Consider the following 17,594-nt stretch of genomic DNA (forward strand, 5'->3'; position numbering starts at 1 on the left):
GTTGCCAATTGGATTTCCAAGAGCCAAAATTGCCAGTAGTGAGTGATGAGTTCAAACCTGTCTCAGGGCCACCCTTTGGATCACCTTTAAAGAAATCCGAGATCGCTTTCAATGGGGAGCGCCATCCCTGGGAATCCGTCTCATCCACTAAAATTAAAGAAGGGTTACCTGAGAGGCACCCACACCAGCTTCACCTGGCACCTGGGTGGGGAAGCAGCCCTTCCCTCCCAGCAAGATGAGACTGGCAGCCGAAAGGTACTGCTGAGATAATGTGCCACCCAGACACAGCTTTCTAGGTTGATGCAAACATCATTAATTCTGTCATTAAAGGGCCTCACTGCTCTCTAGGGACCACTGAGGGGTTCCACCATGTTTCAGAGACTTATGCAACCCACTGACATGAGTTTCCCTAGTTCTCACTCATGTATGAGACTGGATTTACTTTTTGATGTCTAAATCTAAGTCAATTTTTCACCAGTGATGGTTAATCACATCACTTCTCCCTGCTCTGAAGATTGGGATAAAGTCAAAAGCAGCACTACCTAGGACTCAGGTCTCTTCCTTTTGCAGCATGACACACGGATCATCTGTCAAGATGCTCAAGCCAGATGAACAAGAACAGATGGAAATGCTCATTCAAGTGGTATCATCACCTCTGCAAGCAGGGCCAGGACTATGCTACCCACTCAAATGCAGAGATGGGAGCACAGCTGGATGAAGTAATTAATTCCTTACCTCTGGGTCCTGCCACCACCACCTCCAGGGGTGCTAATCCTGCCTTGCTGGCATCTACAGTGAAGGACTGTGGGATTTTGGCTCGCACGGCTGTTCCCAGACCTGGTCCTGCTGTCTTCACTTTGCTGGGATCCACAACATCCTTCACAGGAACCTTGAAAGGACTGCCTGGAAGTCAACACAGCAATGGTTAAACATCCCAGAGTTAACAGTTTCAAAGGTATTTTCCCCTACTTTTCTTGGGGAAAATTACTATCTCTCAGACTCAGGCAGGAATGACCTCAAAGCTTCCACACTACTTCTCTGCTTCTGCAGAATCCAGAAGTAATGGCAGTACTTTGACATTTTCACCATCAATGCAACAATTCAGTTGCATTTGCTTCTCACACCTCAGAAAGAAACGCATGACAGAAACCAGAAGTGCAAACAAAGCCTCATGCAGGAGCTTGTTTCCTACAAATTTTACCAAGTCCAGTATGTTGACAAATAAAATGGGACCAATGAGAAAGAATCAACTCACAACACCTAGGAAAGAATACCTAGATATATGACAGCACGTAAGAACTTAAACATTGCAGCAAAATGTGCCTGGCACTTAGGAGCATTTAATTCCTGGTATCAAGCAAAATATCTTTCTTTTTATGATGAACCGCTAGATGCCAGATGTACCCAGAACATTCCTTCAACCAAACTCACTTCAGCTAAACACCCAGTCCAAATGCTTACACAGGTGAATGTCTGACCAAAAGCTGCAGTGTTTAATATAATTCCCATGACAAGCTCACCTATTAGACCATCTCATGCAAAACAGAGACTTGAAGGCATCCATTTACCAAAGGGCTATTTTCTTGACCTTATTCACCACTTGTGTGTAATACCAGTTATTTATGAAGGGCTATCATCCCTTTTCCTATCCCACCCACCTGTACCCACTCTTTTGCACCCCTGTGGGTGCTACAGTCTCAATGATGCTCCTCCACCTCCCCGCAGAGACCAATTCAGAAATTAGAAGAGACTGCAGCCGTTCCCCAGAACTACCACACAGCACTCCACACTTCCCTGTTGGGTGTGAGGAACAAATACAAATGATGTTTCTGCTTGAATTCCCAGTACAGCAGAAAGTCAAAACCTCAACATCCCTTAGCACAAATGAGATGCAGCCAAGGCACCGAGTTCTCAGCTCAACAACTTCCCTCCTCTGAAAGGCTCCAAACACTCTTACCAGGAATATGCTCTCCCCCATATGTGATGTTAACATCGTAGTCTCCTGGAACATAAGGAACATACTCAGCGCTGCAGCTCCCATCCTTGTTATCTTTACAACTAATTTTAGACTCTGAAGGTCCTTCAACAGTTATTCCAAGACCACCAATTCCTGCCCCTCTGCAAGACAAAACCACACACTGTTAGAATTGCCTGTTGCTAACAGCAGCTTCATGGCCTTCACATGCTCTGGCTGCACTTTTACCCTTATTGGAAACACAGCAACCTGACTTGTGCTGCCCAGCCTCCAGCATGCTCTGGCACGCAAAGCTGCTCAGCAAAACCTCACTTGCATTTTCACTGAATTTTATCTTCAACCACTATCAGCTCCTAATCTCTGCAGAGCAGAGTGCTCAGTACTCAATGAGGTAGCACACACAGTAATCAGAAGGACACAGCTCGGCCTGTTTATAAACCTTTGTACTGGATTTAGCATCCTGAATCGCACAGCCCGCTACACTTCTCCCTCTGCCAAATACTCCTTAAGGATGATGTAAGCCCAGTTACCTGGTGACAACTGAAAAGGCATTTGGCTGATTTGTGAAAGCTTCTTGGAGACCAGGTCCTTGTGCCTTCACACGCGATGGATGGCAGCCCTCGGTCACGTTCACTCTGAAGGGACTGTTTGGCACAGGAACCCCGTCATATGTTACACTGACTGTGTGTGGGCCTGTTAAGAGGAAGAAAACATGTCCTGAATTCCCTAAATATTCTCATCATTTACCATCTCTTCTACAAGATGCTACAGACTTCAATGTCAGTATATGGTAAGAACTTCCTGCTGCATTTCACAAGATTTCACTAGTGTTTCATAATGGACATGTCATCTACACACTTGTTCTGAAGCCAAGTTACTGTAAGTCAGTTCTTCAAGTTAAGAAGTTACTTCCCTGCCAAATTAGCTCCTCCACAGGCAAAAATCTTGCTAAGATGCCAACAAGTTACTGGCAGATCTCAGCAGTTTGCCAAATGAAAGTGTCAGAAGAGCTGCTTGCTCTTGGTTTCCCCCTCTCAAGTGAAAAACAACCAAACCAGAGGTTACCCTTTTCAAACGGTGTGTATTCCACTGAATAGGTTCCATCAGCATTGTCTTGGATGAGACAGTCAGTAGGGGAGCCAGATGGGCTTGTGATCTGTGTGCTGATGTGGTCACCACCAGCCTTTGTTAGAGGTCGAGCATCCACAGTAAACTCAGTCATAGCTTCTCGGAAGACATCTGCAGGATATGTTTTGAAGAGTCACTCCAAGAACCATGTGTATTTCCAAAGATAAAATATTTTGTGAACCAGCATGATAAACAACTAATTTGGGAACACAACAAAACATCCCTCTTTGAGGGTCACCATAGGTACATGCAAGGCTATTACAGCTTTTAATGGGCAGAACGTTCTGTGCAGGATAAAAGACCACAAGCTCTACAAACTGATAACAACAAATATTCTCACCTTTCCCTTCCACTCCTGGTCCAAACACTTTAACTCTGCTTGTGTCCACAGCTGGCTCCACTTTGACCCGAGCTGGGAATTTAGGCACTTGCTCTCCTCCGTATCTCATCTTGATTGTGTACATGCCAGCTGTGAGTGGCACATAAGTTACAACATAGGTCCCATCTTTGTTATCATCAATCTGGATTTCAGCTTTAGAACCAGAATCTGACACCATGTCCACCCGCAGGTCCCCAGGACCTGCTTCCGTGCAGTCGACGTTCAGCAGCCCAGCCTCACCCACTTTACCACGTTCCAGACCTGGGCCCGTGGCAACAACTTTAGAAACATCAAATGGCATTTCTATGTCTGCCTTAAACGGTGAACCAGGAATGTGAACCTCTTCGAAGAGGATGTTTACAAAATACTCTCCAGGCTTTGTAGGCAGGTAGGAGACAGAGCAGGTTCCGTCACCGTTGTCGGAGCATTCAATTTTAGCCTCACATGGACCTTCTACTGTCAAACCCAAACCTCCAGTTCCTGCCCCTTTGGTATCTATTGTGAATTGGGCTGGTTTTCCGACAAGGCCCCCTCGAAGACCTGGACCGTGAGCTTTTACCTAGAAGAAAATATGCAGTTGAGCTACACTCATTTTTTCATGTTACTGACAGCAGACTGCCTAGTTAGACTTGTTTGTATGTGAAACTCAATGAACCAGCTCTTAAAAATACACAGAAAGCAACTCCTCTCAGTTCTTCTGTAAAGTTGCTATCTCTCCTCCACAGAGGTTTCTAGGCAAGGATATTCATACTCACCATAGGTGGCTTAATATAGCCATGGGTTAGAAAAGGTAGAAACATTAAAATATTTTATAGCTGTAAACATATTTTCCTTGAAATCTATTTTGTTAGAAAGGAGTATCTCAGTTACTATAGACAAGATGTTGATGAGGCCAACTTCTACTCATTTAGGAGTAATACTCCTATTTGTCACACTATGTAGGATGCTTTGCAGTATTCTTATTTAGTTCAATGCTTTTTCAAGTACAGTGTTATAGGAATTACTTCCATGAGTCATGGAGCCTGCAAAAGGAACAACTCAGCACTCTGAATAACAATGTTCCTGAGTCTGGCTTGGCCAAAACAAAGCCAGGTCTCAGGCAGTAGCCCATGATTCCATTCTCAGGTATCAGTTGCTGTTACAGCTCTAAACCATTCACTTACCTTGGAGGGGTCTGGAGGTAGTGTGGCCTCCACAGTGTAGGGGCTGCCTGGGATTGGATTGCCATCATAACTCACATCCACCACATACAGGCCTTCTTCCCTTGGGATGTATTTTGCAGTGCTGCACTCCTTACCCAGAACAGGTTCCACCAGACATGGCACAGTTTTCCTCATAGGGCTGGAAATACGAACATCCAGTTTACCCTGCCCACCAGCTCCTTTGGTGTCAATTACAAATTCCTGATCCTTTCCTACTTCCACTCCTGAAAAAGAGAAAACCCATATTACAGACAGTGCTCCAAGAAACCTCGCATGCATACACCAAGTGAGCAAACACTGGCACAGCCCTGCTCAGTCTGCATCCCTCTGTACGCAAAAAAAACCCTGTCAAACCAACCAAAAAAAACAAACAAGTGCCTTGCTTAACTGCAGCTACAAAACTACAGTGCTAAATAAGCCTGGAAGATGCAGGCTGAGAGTATCAGAGGTTCATGTCAGGAATGCAACAATATTTCACAGCCCTAAGTCCTTCCACTTTCAGAAAACAAAGAAAGACATTCTTCTGTGTAGCAGTGACATATATTTGAACAAACAGCCACCTAGCCCCAAGGAAACCAGATTTCATCAGCAGGTGCTTGGCCTGGTGAAGAGTCCAGCTCTGTTCACCACAAGAGACTAAACCCAAACAATCTTTGAGGAAAAAAAAGTGTTCAGGTTGAAATTCAGTCCTCAGGAGAGCCAGCTACATCAGAGTGGTCAAGCTATAAAGTTGGAGCTGGCTGATCCTCAACTGTAGCAAGTTAAAAAGAAGGTTGTTTTGCGCTCTTGGGTTCCAGCAGGACACATTGGCTATTGCCCAGATCCAGGAGAGACTTCAGAGACAGACTACAGGGCTGCCAGCCCAGAGGTACTTACTGTTTTCGAGTCCATTGAGTTTAACTTTGCTGAGGTCTAGCGGAGCAGCAACGCCCACAGTGAAAGGGCTTTTAGGGATAGGATCACCACCGTAAGTTACCAAAACCTTCATTGGACCCTAGTTACAGAATTTACAAGTTAGCACAGTTCCTCACTTCATACAGACACACTAACATCCAAGCAGCACATAACCATTTCACCTAATCCATTTTAGCTGACCAGAGCCAAACTTACTGGCTTACAGACTCCCAAGCTCTCATCCCACTGCAGCCCTTCAAATAATTAAATGGTTTTTATTTAATGCAGGAAGAGAGAAAAAGACAGTTCTTTCCAACTTCTTATTAAGACTATATTCAAGCTGCCTGGCAAAACCTCCAGCTCAGGCTGGCTCCCAAGCTCCCAGCATTCAGTCCCAATAGCTGAATGAACAACCCCATGCTACAGACCAGGTATCCCAGTCCCTTGCACAGAGAGGCCAGGCCCAAGCCAAGCCTGCAAGGAGGCTGTATTATTACAGCATCTGCAGTACCAGGGTTTTAAGCTCTACAAGTCAGAAAGATTAATGCTCTTGTGTATTTTGGCTGGAATACCACACAGCCATGGCAAGCTCCAGCCCATGATGTGTGCTCCTTTTATTCTCTCCTACCACAGTCCATATTTTAGCTGTATTCACTGTTTGCTTACTTTTCGCTCTTGTCCGGTTCAGTTCCCAAGTGAAATAATCATGGATGTTTCATGCAAGCTAGTGAATAGCTTCCATGATTATTCTTGGTTGTTTTTAGAAAACACACACATGGGTAGCTGTAGCAACACTGCGAGATAGATAAGCCTGAGTAAACAGCATTAAACCAAGACTCCTTTGCTGGTGACACAGCTCCTCAAGAATTTAACTACCTAGTCCATCCTGCCCCTGTCCTGAAGAGTTCAGCATCTCATTCATAAGCTACTGCTTACAAATCCCCCAGGAACAACCTATGTGCTCACAGCCTGGAGGGTCAACAAGGCTACTCTAATTACTGTGTGGTCTACGTTCATCTCCTCTTTTTAACCATCGCTTTCCTGCCACTGCTATCTGCAAGCATCTCCTCTAAGTCCACAGCACCTCTGTGACTCAAAGTACTATTCCAGATGGGAAACACGAGCAAGAAGCCCAGTTTGGGCATCCTGGCTTGTTTCACCACTGCTTTTCATGTGAAACACAGCAACCTGGTACTGCTCACACACGTGGCATTCAGACAATCTTGCTCCTTTCTGCATACCAACCCTGACTGAACAAGCAAAAGCCTCTCCAAACAGGCACACCAGCCACATCCTGAGATCATGCAACTCTTTATCCAAAAACAAACACTAGCTTTACGGTGCTTCCAAGAATGCTAATCCAGCAGTATCTTGACAAATAAGGCTGCAGTCCTCCATACCAGTCTACTTTTACACAGCTACATTCAAGGAAGCTGGTGCAGATGACCAAATAGCTCTTGTGTTTGTTCAGCAGAAGAGTAGCAAAACACTTCCATGTCAGTGCTACAGCACCTATGTCTTCAGAAATACATGAGATTTGGGCATTTGGGCATTTAATTGCCCTTTACAAACACGCAAGCACAGTTTAAGGAAAAACACTTCTAGTTATTAGCAGCTTCCACTTTCAGCTCTTAAATAGATTTGTTAGGAATCACCTGTGAACCAAAGCAAGTGAGACTGAATTGGTTTCCACAGCCCAAGGGAAAACCTTGAATACTGACAAATACTTTGACATGTTTAATCTGCAGCCCAGCTTCCCTCCCCAGCACCTACTCGATCTCTTCCCTGCTGGGGAGCTGCTGCACCACCACTCAAAAGCTGCACCTTTTGTCCCTGCTCTGGTTGGCTCTACAGCTCCTTTGACAACAGCAGCTTGCTGACAGGGTGCACACCACAGCCCTGACTTTGTGGGACAGTGGCAGCCCAGAGCAGCTGGTGCAGCAGCCAGTGCTATTTTGGATCCTGAGAAGGTTTGCTACCTTTCATCTTTGACTGATAAGATGTGGAATGACAACATGAGCTGTGTGCTGCTGCTTCAATATCTCACTTGCTCCCAGAAAAGAAAACAAAGACAAACCATCAATAACTACACCAGAAAATTACATTTCTGCTTTCCAAACCAAATTTTCCTGCAGGCTTTAGGGATCCTGGGAAACAGGACACCCTGGCAAGTTTTATCAGCTTGTTCCTCTGTGCACAGGTACCAGGGAGGGAGGTCAGGCCACTACAGCAACACTAGTTAGTTCACTCTTGTATTCCTAAAGGACTTGGACCTACCTGCTGTATTGGAGTGTACCTAACAGTGTGGGAATAGTCGTAGTTGTCAATGATATCCAAATCTACCACTGCCTCTCCTGGCACCGGGCTGCTGAACTGCACATCCAGCGGCGCTTTTCCAGCTCCCTTGGTGAACACAGTGAAATGTGTTGGCTTGCCATTTTCCACGCCTGCAGAAAAATGTTAATTCTAATTTATGCAGAGCTCACACACAGAAACTCTTCCCAAGAAGTATTTGGTACATATAAATCCCAGTCAAGCAAAATGCCAAGGAAGAGGAGCCATTTCCCATTGCCTGGCGCCCTGCCTCGCCATATCCAGGTCTGCTTCGCTGAATCCCAGCAATGCTCAGCCAGGCAGCAGCTATACCACAACAGCCTCACACAGACCAGCACTGCCCATGCCATCTCAACCCTGCTCTCACCAGTTTTGTTCAGCCCAGGTCCTTCAGCTTTCACTTTGCTGGCATCGTGTGAGGGGTCCACTTTAACTCTGAACGGGCTGGCAGGAATTTCCTGCAACAGAAACACAGCTCTAAACATAACCAGGTAATTCCTCAGTAGCCAAAACAAGACAGATAATAATTTTAAGATACTTCTGCTTTAATTCCAGAAGCATCTTGAGAAAATTTTTGCCTCACTTAAGCACTCTGTTCTGCCTTACTGAGCAGTGTCATTCAAAGTCAAAGGCAAAGTTGACAGCTAGACAGCTCGAAGGGGCCTCGCTCCCTTTTTTAAGGAAAAACTTATTTTTATTCCCATGTTCCTTGGAGAGTCACTTAGGTTTTCTATCCTTTAGGAAGCAGCTTTGACGCATCACCAAGGCCATGCTCATTATGCCAAATCAACATGTTTCATCACATGTTTCAACTTAAATGTTTCCAGTCAACCTCTTTCATTTGTACCTTCAAGTACTACAGAAGTGTTTTTAGAAACAGTGACCACAAAGCGCACGAGCAGAAACTGAAGGAACCAGCTGCAAACTGCCACAGCCAGATGTGAACTGGCACGTGCTCAGTGATGGAAGACCAGATAAACAGCCTGTAGAAACATCAGGCTGTAAAGCAAAGATTACAAACCTCTCCTGCAAAAAGCACTTTAATAGTGTAGCGCCCAGCAGCTGGTGGGGCATATTTCACTGTGAAGGTATCATTAGCATTGTGGATGATGTCGAAATCTATGTCTTCTTCCTCATCGCTGACCACACGAGCATCACACTTAATTCCAACACTGACATCACCTAGGAAAAGCAAAGGGAAATCTTGCTACTGGACTAGACATTGCTAGCCAAACAGCTAGCACATTCCCATTTCTCCAGTAGTTGTTCAAGCCACCGTGTTAATAGATGTAACAGATCACATCACAATTCTTTGCAACATTCTGCTTCCCAAGGTTTTTCCATTAAACAAGGAGAACCAGCATGAAGCAGTACATTACCCCTCTTGCATGACCTGTGGTTCTGATGCCACAGCAACAGCCCAGCCTGCCTTTACCTTCTCCTGCGTCCGTGCAGTCAACAGTGAAGTGGGTCGGTTCGTTTGCTTTCAGGCCAGTTCTCTCCACGCCAGGTCCAAACACTTTCACTTTCTGAGGATGGCTTCCCTGACCTATAAGGACCTACACAGGTTTACAAGGGTAAGAATCACATATCTGTGTCACACTCGAAAGCACAGTCAAGTCAGAGCATTGCTTGGACAGAGACTACAGGAAAGCATACCAAGGTAAGAGTGAATTGCCCTGACCACCCCCACCTCTGGCTGCAGCTGACAGGAGACATCTGATATGTGAGCTTGTAAAAACAGAAAGCCTGTTTTAAAATTGATAACATTCCTAAAAAGAGAGCAGAAGAGCACACCTCCTTGAAGTTCACAGAAGGTTGTATCATCCTAGTTGTAATGACAAGCAGTTGTGAGCACAAATGTCCTATTTGGCTACAACGAGTAACACCCATCTCAGTACTTACCCTAAATGGGCTATTGGGCACATTGGCTCCTCCCCAGACAACAGAAATTGTATGTTTAATTGGTTTAACTGGCAGGTAGGAACAGGCAAACACACCATCAGGCTTGCTCTTTATCTGGATGTCGATAGGATTTCCTTCCCCATCCTAAAAAGCAGAAGGTTTAGGTACTTTGAAAATGCTTGTATAGTTTGAACAGCTCAAGACTGTTGCAAAACGTGGGATTTTTCTTTCCAGAACTGCATCTCAGAAATACTGAAGAACCATGCAAATTACTCTGCTGTAAGCCTTCATCACTAACACCTGCTCATTCTTAACACCATCCTACAACATGTATATTAACAAGCTCCCCTGAAATTCTCAGGCTTGGAGACACTTCGGGTGCTTCCAAATGACAACTCCAGGAAATTACAGCTTGCTTTTCTGAGGAGACTCCAAGTAAGGAAGCAAAGCCACGTATTTCATATGCCGGGGAGAAGTCACCTTGTCTTGAGTTAGGTTTGTTGCCTGACTACATTACACAGATCAAAGCACAGGGCTTTGAAAGAATTACACATCCTCAGAATTAAGTGGTGTGTAAGTACACAGAAATACTTCGGGCATTCTTCTCAACAGTATTAAAGCCCTTTTGTTGCAGTTTCACATAGCTGCCTTTGGCTTTTTACCTGTGCATACATCTTCAGAGGTGCTTTCCCAGCGTCCTTGGTTTCAACTGTGAACTCGGCAGGATTGTTCACTATACAGCCAGTCCTCTCTAAGCCCGGGCCATAAGCCTTCACCTAAAAGAAAATATATTAAGAATCTTTGCTTGCAGTTCAGAAAGGGAAGTAAAACTATGTCCTTTCCCTTCCCACAAAACCCATGAAGCTTGGGATACAAATAGAGGCTAGAGTGAAAGCCGAGAATTTGGTCTAACTCAGCAAGTTTTCATTACATTAAAATAAAAACCACAACAGGGTTATTAGAAAAAAAACTGAGTAATATCTGGCTGGAACATGGCAAGTCTGGAGCTTTACACAGGGGCAGCTTAAGGGTCAAGTCTGTTACCAGAAGCTTTCAGAAACATCTCTACTGTAGTTACATCAAAGACATGTTATGCCATGAGTGACTCAGACAGCACCTTATCCGGGTTGAAGTCTCCAGAAGCTGGTCGGATGAAGGCCATGTAAGGGCTGTCTTTTATGTCCTCATCATCACACATGATGTGCACAGCATATTCACCGGGCTCCTTGGGCCAATACTTCACGTCACATGAGCCATCGTTCTTGTCATCACACTCAATTTTAGCCTGAGAAGGGCCTTCTATGGCAAAGCCTGAAAAAGGAAAAAGCAGATTCCTTGCATTAGGTTTGTGGTAGCTGCTAATTTGACACCACTTCTCCAAAGTGCACTTTATTAGCCATAACCACGCCTGATGGTCTCTATCATCCTTCATCAGCAATATAAGAGATAATCCATCATTCCTTTGTGGATCTCATCCCACAAAACCACAGACTAACACTCCTCATCACACACATTCCTGCCTTTAGGACTTGCCTTTCATACTCTGACAGAAGTTTGTGTTTAGACCAAAACATCTTACAGACATGGTTTTTTACTGCTGGGAAAGCTATTGTTTCTCATGACTTCGTTGCTAGCATTGCAATATATAAATATTTCAGGCAAACTAAGTGAAGTAACATACCAAGAGAGCCAACTTCTGTGCCAATGGACTCTACCACAAAGTCAGCCGATTTGCCCACAATCCCCTCATGCAGTCCTGGCCCCCAGGCTCGCACTTTCTGAGGACCTGCTTCATGACCCACTTGAACTTCAAAGGGACTAGAGGAGAAAAATCAAAGCATGGGATTCAAAAGGAGGACAAATACAGCACCCGTGTTTTTTCCCAGGCTTTTAAACAAGGCTTTACATTGGATTTCCCAAATTAATAGATGCTATATGTGGTGGCACAGTGCCCAGCATGTTGTCTTTCTAGCAGAGAGGTCATCCAACCCATCACGTGCTTACATCTTGCTCCACAAATCCTGAGTGTCAAATACTTGGCTTGCACTGCTCACTGTAGCCCTGGACACTACAATAACAAATCCCTTCAAAGACTCACAGTGAAGTCCAAGCTGCATGATCCACCAAAGTTTTCTAGTGTTTTTGTATTCATCATCTTGGGTTTAGCAAGACTGATACAAATCACCCTTCAAATCTTTCCCAATATAAGCTGCTGCAACCCTAAAACAGGCTGTAGATGAACTCACAGCAACCTCTTTTGCCACTAATTTTGTCCCCCCAGAGTTTCTCAAAGGTCAACATTCCTTTGAAGGTCCCTCAATTACACAGTCTGCCAAAGGGCACAAAAACTCAAAAAATGAATAAATAAATTAGCTGCTTGTAACTCACCTTTTTGGGATGTTGTGCCCACCCCATGTAATTGTGACAACGTATTTCCCTGGGGTAGCTGGATAATATTCAAATGCATATATACCATCCATAAAGCCTTTTTGTTTCACCAGCTCCTCCAAGCCCTCTGTTGAAAGATCAGTTCAGCATTAAACTTAACAGCTTCCATCCTGCATTCAATTATTCAGACAAGCTCATGTTTTCTTGTATTTATTTTAGCTTGCAAGAATAAATCTCTTCCACCAGGAAAAAAAAAAAAAAAAAGGTCAGGTTATAAGGGAAGTTAGTTCTAGTTGCCCTCTAGGACAAAGACAGCAAACACTTCCAGAAGAAATACAGCAGAAAGTATTTTAAGTTACCAGACTTAATAGGTTCCCTTGTGTTTTATTTTCTTAGTCTGCAGTATGATGCATGTCATATGTTAAAACAAAAAAGCTTAACATTTGTCAGACTCTGCAACCACAAGTATGCAGGGAATGCCTACTTTTCATTTTCTTCAAGATGAAGAATTTAGGGAGAAAAGCTTAATACATTACAATTTATATCGATAGGTCTGTTGCCTTGTTGTTTTTTCCCCCCTCCCCAAAGGCATTAAGGCACACAGTGGGAGCCCTGTGTGTGTGGAGGAGGTGAAGGCAACACAATGCACCTTTCAGTGCTGTCCCGGCCGGGGGGAGCTGCCGGGCCAGGCAGGGGGGCACAGCCTGAGCCCTGCACACAGCACAGGATGTCATATGTTAAAACAAAAAAGCTTAACATTTGTCAGACTCTGCAACCACAAGTATGCAGGGAATGCCTACTTTTCATTTTCTTCAAGATGAAGAATTTAGGGAGAAAAGCTTAATACATTACAATTTATATCGATAGGTCTGTTGCCTTGTTGTTTTTTCCCCCCTCCCCAAAGGCATTAAGGCACACAGTGGGAGCCCTGTGTGTGTGGAGGAGGTGAAGGCAACACAATGCACCTTTCAGTGCTGTCCCGGCCGGGGGGGAGCTGCCGGGCCAGGCAGGGGGGCACAGCCTGAGCCCTGCACACAGCACAGGACCTGGGGACACGTTCCCTCCACCCTCTCCTCCTCTGCTTATATGCCCAGCCAGCACAGCCAGCAGTGCAGCCGTTCCCAGCTTTACAAGAGCAGGATTTCCACCCTGACTTGCTCCCTCAGGGCAGAGGAGACACCCATGATGCCTGGAGGCCATGGCAGGCAAACGCCTGAATTTTCCCAGTTTTGCTATACCCATATGCATTAAACTGGAGAGACCTAAAGCCACTAAGAGTCTCAAAAAACCCTTCTGAAATCTGGCTTTTTATGGTGATACCAAACCCACTAGTTCCGATCAGCCCCCCATCTCCATACTGCTCTTGGTTTTTGCGTTCTCCAATTCCCCAAAGCACATCCCCAGCACCAATCCACCCCAGCACTTACTGGGCCCCTTCACAGTCACCCCGAGGTCTCCGCTCCCCGCGGCTCTGGTGTCCACCTTGAACTCGGCCGTCTCCCTCATGCGGACGCCCTTGGGCTGCAGCCCGCGGCCCGTGGCGCGACACGCGTTGGGGTTGCAGGCTGCAAGGGAATTTCAGACATCAATATCACCTTTGATTCTCCATGTACACTAAGCCTAGCCAGCCTGGAACAGCCTTCAGTTTAATGTTGACTTAGGGACACCACAGCTTAGTTTTCAGCACAAGTTTTTATGTTACAGCGCTAGGGCAGACAGGCAGGAGTCTGCCCAGCCACAGGCTATGCCCTATGGGCTTTGGGCAACAGCACTGGGTGCTGCCCCTCTGCAAGGGCCCTTTTTCAGAATTAAAGCGAACACTAAAGCTCTGATGCCAGTTATCAATACAAAAAAAATGTCATGGCTATTTACTGTACTAGGCACAATTTTCTTGACATTTCTTGCACCAAGAGGTGTGCTGCAGCATGGGGTGAAGTTTCCCTTTGCAGCTAACCCCCATGTGCTGTTCTTTCAGAAGCACATAACTGGAGTAACTGCTATTAGCAACTCTGAGTTCTGCACATGCTTGGGTAAGAGATGTCGTGTAAAAACCCTCTGCTCTTTGCAGTTTGTAGTTTCAGGAGCAGAGCCATCAAGCCTCTGCAGACAGAAGCAGCCTTGGGTAGGGGCAGTAGGCAAGGTATGGCTGAGATTAAGGTTACACTTGCCCCCCCCCCTTTACTCCAAGTGCTTCTCCAGCCCTGCAAAGTGGCTACATAAAAATGTAACACGCACTTAAGAACAGTTTTCTTTACACAATCCCAGCTATTGTGTGGTCTTCAACTCCAGAGACCTGAAGGGTTTGAAGAGACTTAAAAATAAATAATCACAGCCTCCCAGCAGTGTAAACCCAACATGCATTTCCCCAAAACACACCGTGCTTGCAGCTGGAGCACAAATCTGCCAAGCAGCTCATTAGGTTTTCACTCATTTCAATAGCTGACAAGTTTTACCCTCACCCCTACAGCAGCCAACATTGCTCCCCATCCTACACTGAGGGTGAAAGTGAAGGTCACATGCCATCTGTGAGCTCAGGACACTCGGTGGGAGCATAGAGGAGTGTGCCCAACATGGGGTGGGAATAGCTCACCAAGTCCATACACAACTGAGTCAGGCAGCTTGTGGTCAGGCAAGTTTCACTGACTGGGTCACACGCCGCTTCAGTTCGCTTGCAACTTTCTTCCCCAGCCCCAACAAAACCAAACTCCCTTTTAGCTGGGACAAGCTGCAGGCTAGAAGCTTCCGAAAAGCAAACATGACTGAGCATCCTGCACACCTCTTACCAACTATGAAGCCATTAGCAGTGAAGTCCAAAATTCCACAAATGGAGGGTAGCTCAGGAGAGATGAGCAGAGATCTAAAAGCGTAGGAGCACGTAAGGATGGAACAGAAAGCAAGTTAGGTGTCAGTTAAGGAGGAAAACTGTAAATATAGTAATTTGAGGAACAAAGGTGGAGAACAGCAAGACACTGCACAGCTGCAAAAAAAAATAAATAACCAACAACAAAAAAATACAAAGGGCAGCTTAATGTTCAGAAGTCTAGGCAGAAAGGAAACTCTAGCAATAAAAGCCTTATTACTGTTAGAGAGACCCTATGAATACCCCAGTGACCCATTGAAACAGGTCCAAGAATGCTGAAAGGTACAGAGAATGCCCACATTCTGTGATCACGCCCAGGAAGAAAAGTGGCCATCTATATTTAGGGGCATTTTTTAAAAAAGTATACCTTCTCCAACAAGAACAGTGCAAGGAGTTTTGGGAATTGCCTCCCCAGCAAAAGTCACTTTGACAATGTGAGGACCAGCTTGAACAGGTTTGTAGGTGCAACGATAGACTTGGTTGCCTTTGTCTTCTACCACAACTTCAGCAAGGCTCCTCCCCTGAGGATCCTCCACTTCCACAATCACGTCACCCACTCCAGCACCTGCAAAGGAAACAAGCCCAGCTGAGCCTTGGCTTCCCCACAGCAACACACTCTGTGTTTAGGATCACAGCCAGCTGAGCCCAGACAGCTGTCCTCTGCTACCATTTCTGGGCACAGCCTAAATGTTCAGCTTCTGATGACAACAGCCAGACAACTCAAGCAGGGAGGGGGCAAGACAGGATAGTAGCATGTCCACGAAGCCACCAAATTGACAGGGCTCTGCTGCTCCCCCCATAAGGTTCCTCAACACTATTATAACACTGAACACATAGCCTGGTCATCATTCTACTGCCACTGCCCTGTAGTGCCTCCATCACAGACTAGACCACAGCTTCACCAATCAGTTCAATCTCTCAAGCTTTGAAGCTGTTTGGATTAAGAGCATGGACAATGTGCATGATGCTCCTTCTCTGCTGGACTATACATATTCACTTTTGTTCAGACACCTGTTTCTTTCACATTTTATTCAACTCATCATGTAACAAAAATAGTTTCACAGACACTTCTAGAAGCCAGACAAGTCTTTACATGATTCAGACCACTCCCTCTCCCAATTAGAGGCTGAACACAACACTTCCCCTCACTATAACCACATTTAATTTTATTTCTAAGCACCCTCAGGTAGAAGGCAATTCAAATTATGCTACTCAGCATATTTTGTTGTTCAAATACTTCAAGTAACTGCCCTAAGTAGTTTCATATTGTTCTAAACAAATTAGCATTTGTAGCATCTTATTGACTCACTCCTCTAGGCTACAGCATTGGCTGAACAGAAGGTGACAACTCACATGATGGAGATGCCCTAATGAAGATAGTAGCTCCCTAATAATTACAATGGAGGTTGAAACCAGTTCATCATTGAAGTATGAACTCAAAGTAGCACTGTGGCAGATTCTTTCTGTAAAGCTAAATACAGAACACATTGTGTGTTTACAGTTTACTCTCAGTTCCTCCTTCAGAGATGAGCATTTCACATTCCTGTTCAAAATGAGCTGGGGGGAAGAAATCAGCCAGGAACTTGCCTGCTGCCATTCAGCAAGTTCATGACAAATTTCTGAATATTGCTTAGCAACTTTCTGCCCCAGCTCAGCTCTATACTTCAAGCATTTCCTACACAGCTAAGCCTCCAGAACAGCCTGGCTATAATTTCACCTCTAAACTTGATGGGGCTGCAAATTCTCATCCACTTTTCAGTTTGTTTGTTCCTCCAAAGCTTAGGTTCTCCTCACATTTCAGTAAGTCACAAGATCTCAGCACTTGTTCATCCTGCTTACCTGCTGTGTAGAGGTCAAAGTAGGTAGGCTTGTTGGCAATATTCCCTGTTGCCTCCAGTCCTGGTCCCTTTGCTGTTACTTTGCTTGCATCTCCCTGGGCTTTGTCCACGTTCACTTCAAATGGACTCTTTGAGATGTGCTGCCCAGCAAATAGGACTGAAACCTAGAGACAGACAATGTCAGCTTCAACCCACCAGGCAGAGGCAGAGCTCAATGTCACCACCACAAAGACAGACATGGGGTCAGGTGCCTCTGTTCCTAGCTCAGAGAGCCTTAGAAGTGAGACCATCCATCCTACAGCCCTCATCCTGTCCATGATGATGTCCTGTTAACTGCTGACCACCTCCTTACAATGCTGCTGATTCTGATGTCAGCTACACCAGTGTGGATGCTTGAGTCTGGATGCGCCAAGAAGAGGCAGATCATCACCCAGCAATGAAGCAGCAGCAGGAATTGTATTTAGCTTTTCAGACTGACTGTGGGGACCAGTCACTCAGGCAAGTGCCAAGCAATGGGATCACCCATAAACATGCTTCTGCAGGTGTCTGGGGACAGAGATGGGTGAAGGACCTTCTCTGCAAAACCCCTACAGTATACAAGGTTATCAACAAAGAAAACCTTTTAGAAACAACCTGGTACTTTGCTCTGTGTCTCTCTGACAACCCAGAAAAACTGGCTTCATGAGCTGCA

General features: G+C 45.3%; 1 protein-coding gene across 1 annotated transcript in view; it reads right to left on the reverse strand.

The window, feature by feature from the left end:
- The window catches only part of FLNB (filamin B, beta), a 50,368-nt gene that overhangs the window by 23,193 nt on the left and 9,581 nt on the right, over positions 1 to 17,594 (reverse strand). The window contains exons 8-27 of the mRNA XM_009996679.1: positions 16,905 to 17,067; positions 15,433 to 15,630; positions 13,633 to 13,770; positions 12,206 to 12,332; positions 11,499 to 11,635; positions 10,935 to 11,128; positions 10,480 to 10,593; positions 9,818 to 9,961; positions 9,348 to 9,471; positions 8,934 to 9,094; positions 8,280 to 8,370; positions 7,856 to 8,025; positions 5,561 to 5,678; positions 4,646 to 4,908; positions 3,444 to 4,041; positions 3,041 to 3,214; positions 2,506 to 2,668; positions 1,958 to 2,118; positions 736 to 903; positions 58 to 147 (exon numbers count right to left, since the gene is read on the reverse strand). Coding sequence (XP_009994981.1) covers positions 58 to 147; positions 736 to 903; positions 1,958 to 2,118; positions 2,506 to 2,668; positions 3,041 to 3,214; positions 3,444 to 4,041; positions 4,646 to 4,908; positions 5,561 to 5,678; positions 7,856 to 8,025; positions 8,280 to 8,370; positions 8,934 to 9,094; positions 9,348 to 9,471; positions 9,818 to 9,961; positions 10,480 to 10,593; positions 10,935 to 11,128; positions 11,499 to 11,635; positions 12,206 to 12,332; positions 13,633 to 13,770; positions 15,433 to 15,630; positions 16,905 to 17,067 — 3,496 coding nt within the window. The remainder of the gene's footprint in view (positions 1 to 57; positions 148 to 735; positions 904 to 1,957; positions 2,119 to 2,505; positions 2,669 to 3,040; positions 3,215 to 3,443; positions 4,042 to 4,645; positions 4,909 to 5,560; positions 5,679 to 7,855; positions 8,026 to 8,279; positions 8,371 to 8,933; positions 9,095 to 9,347; positions 9,472 to 9,817; positions 9,962 to 10,479; positions 10,594 to 10,934; positions 11,129 to 11,498; positions 11,636 to 12,205; positions 12,333 to 13,632; positions 13,771 to 15,432; positions 15,631 to 16,904; positions 17,068 to 17,594) is intronic.

This window comes from Chaetura pelagica, unplaced genomic scaffold (genome assembly GCF_000747805.2).
Source record: "Chaetura pelagica isolate M959 unplaced genomic scaffold, ChaPel_1.0 scaffold914, whole genome shotgun sequence".
In the NCBI taxonomy this organism is placed as follows: Eukaryota; Metazoa; Chordata; class Aves; order Apodiformes; family Apodidae; genus Chaetura; species Chaetura pelagica.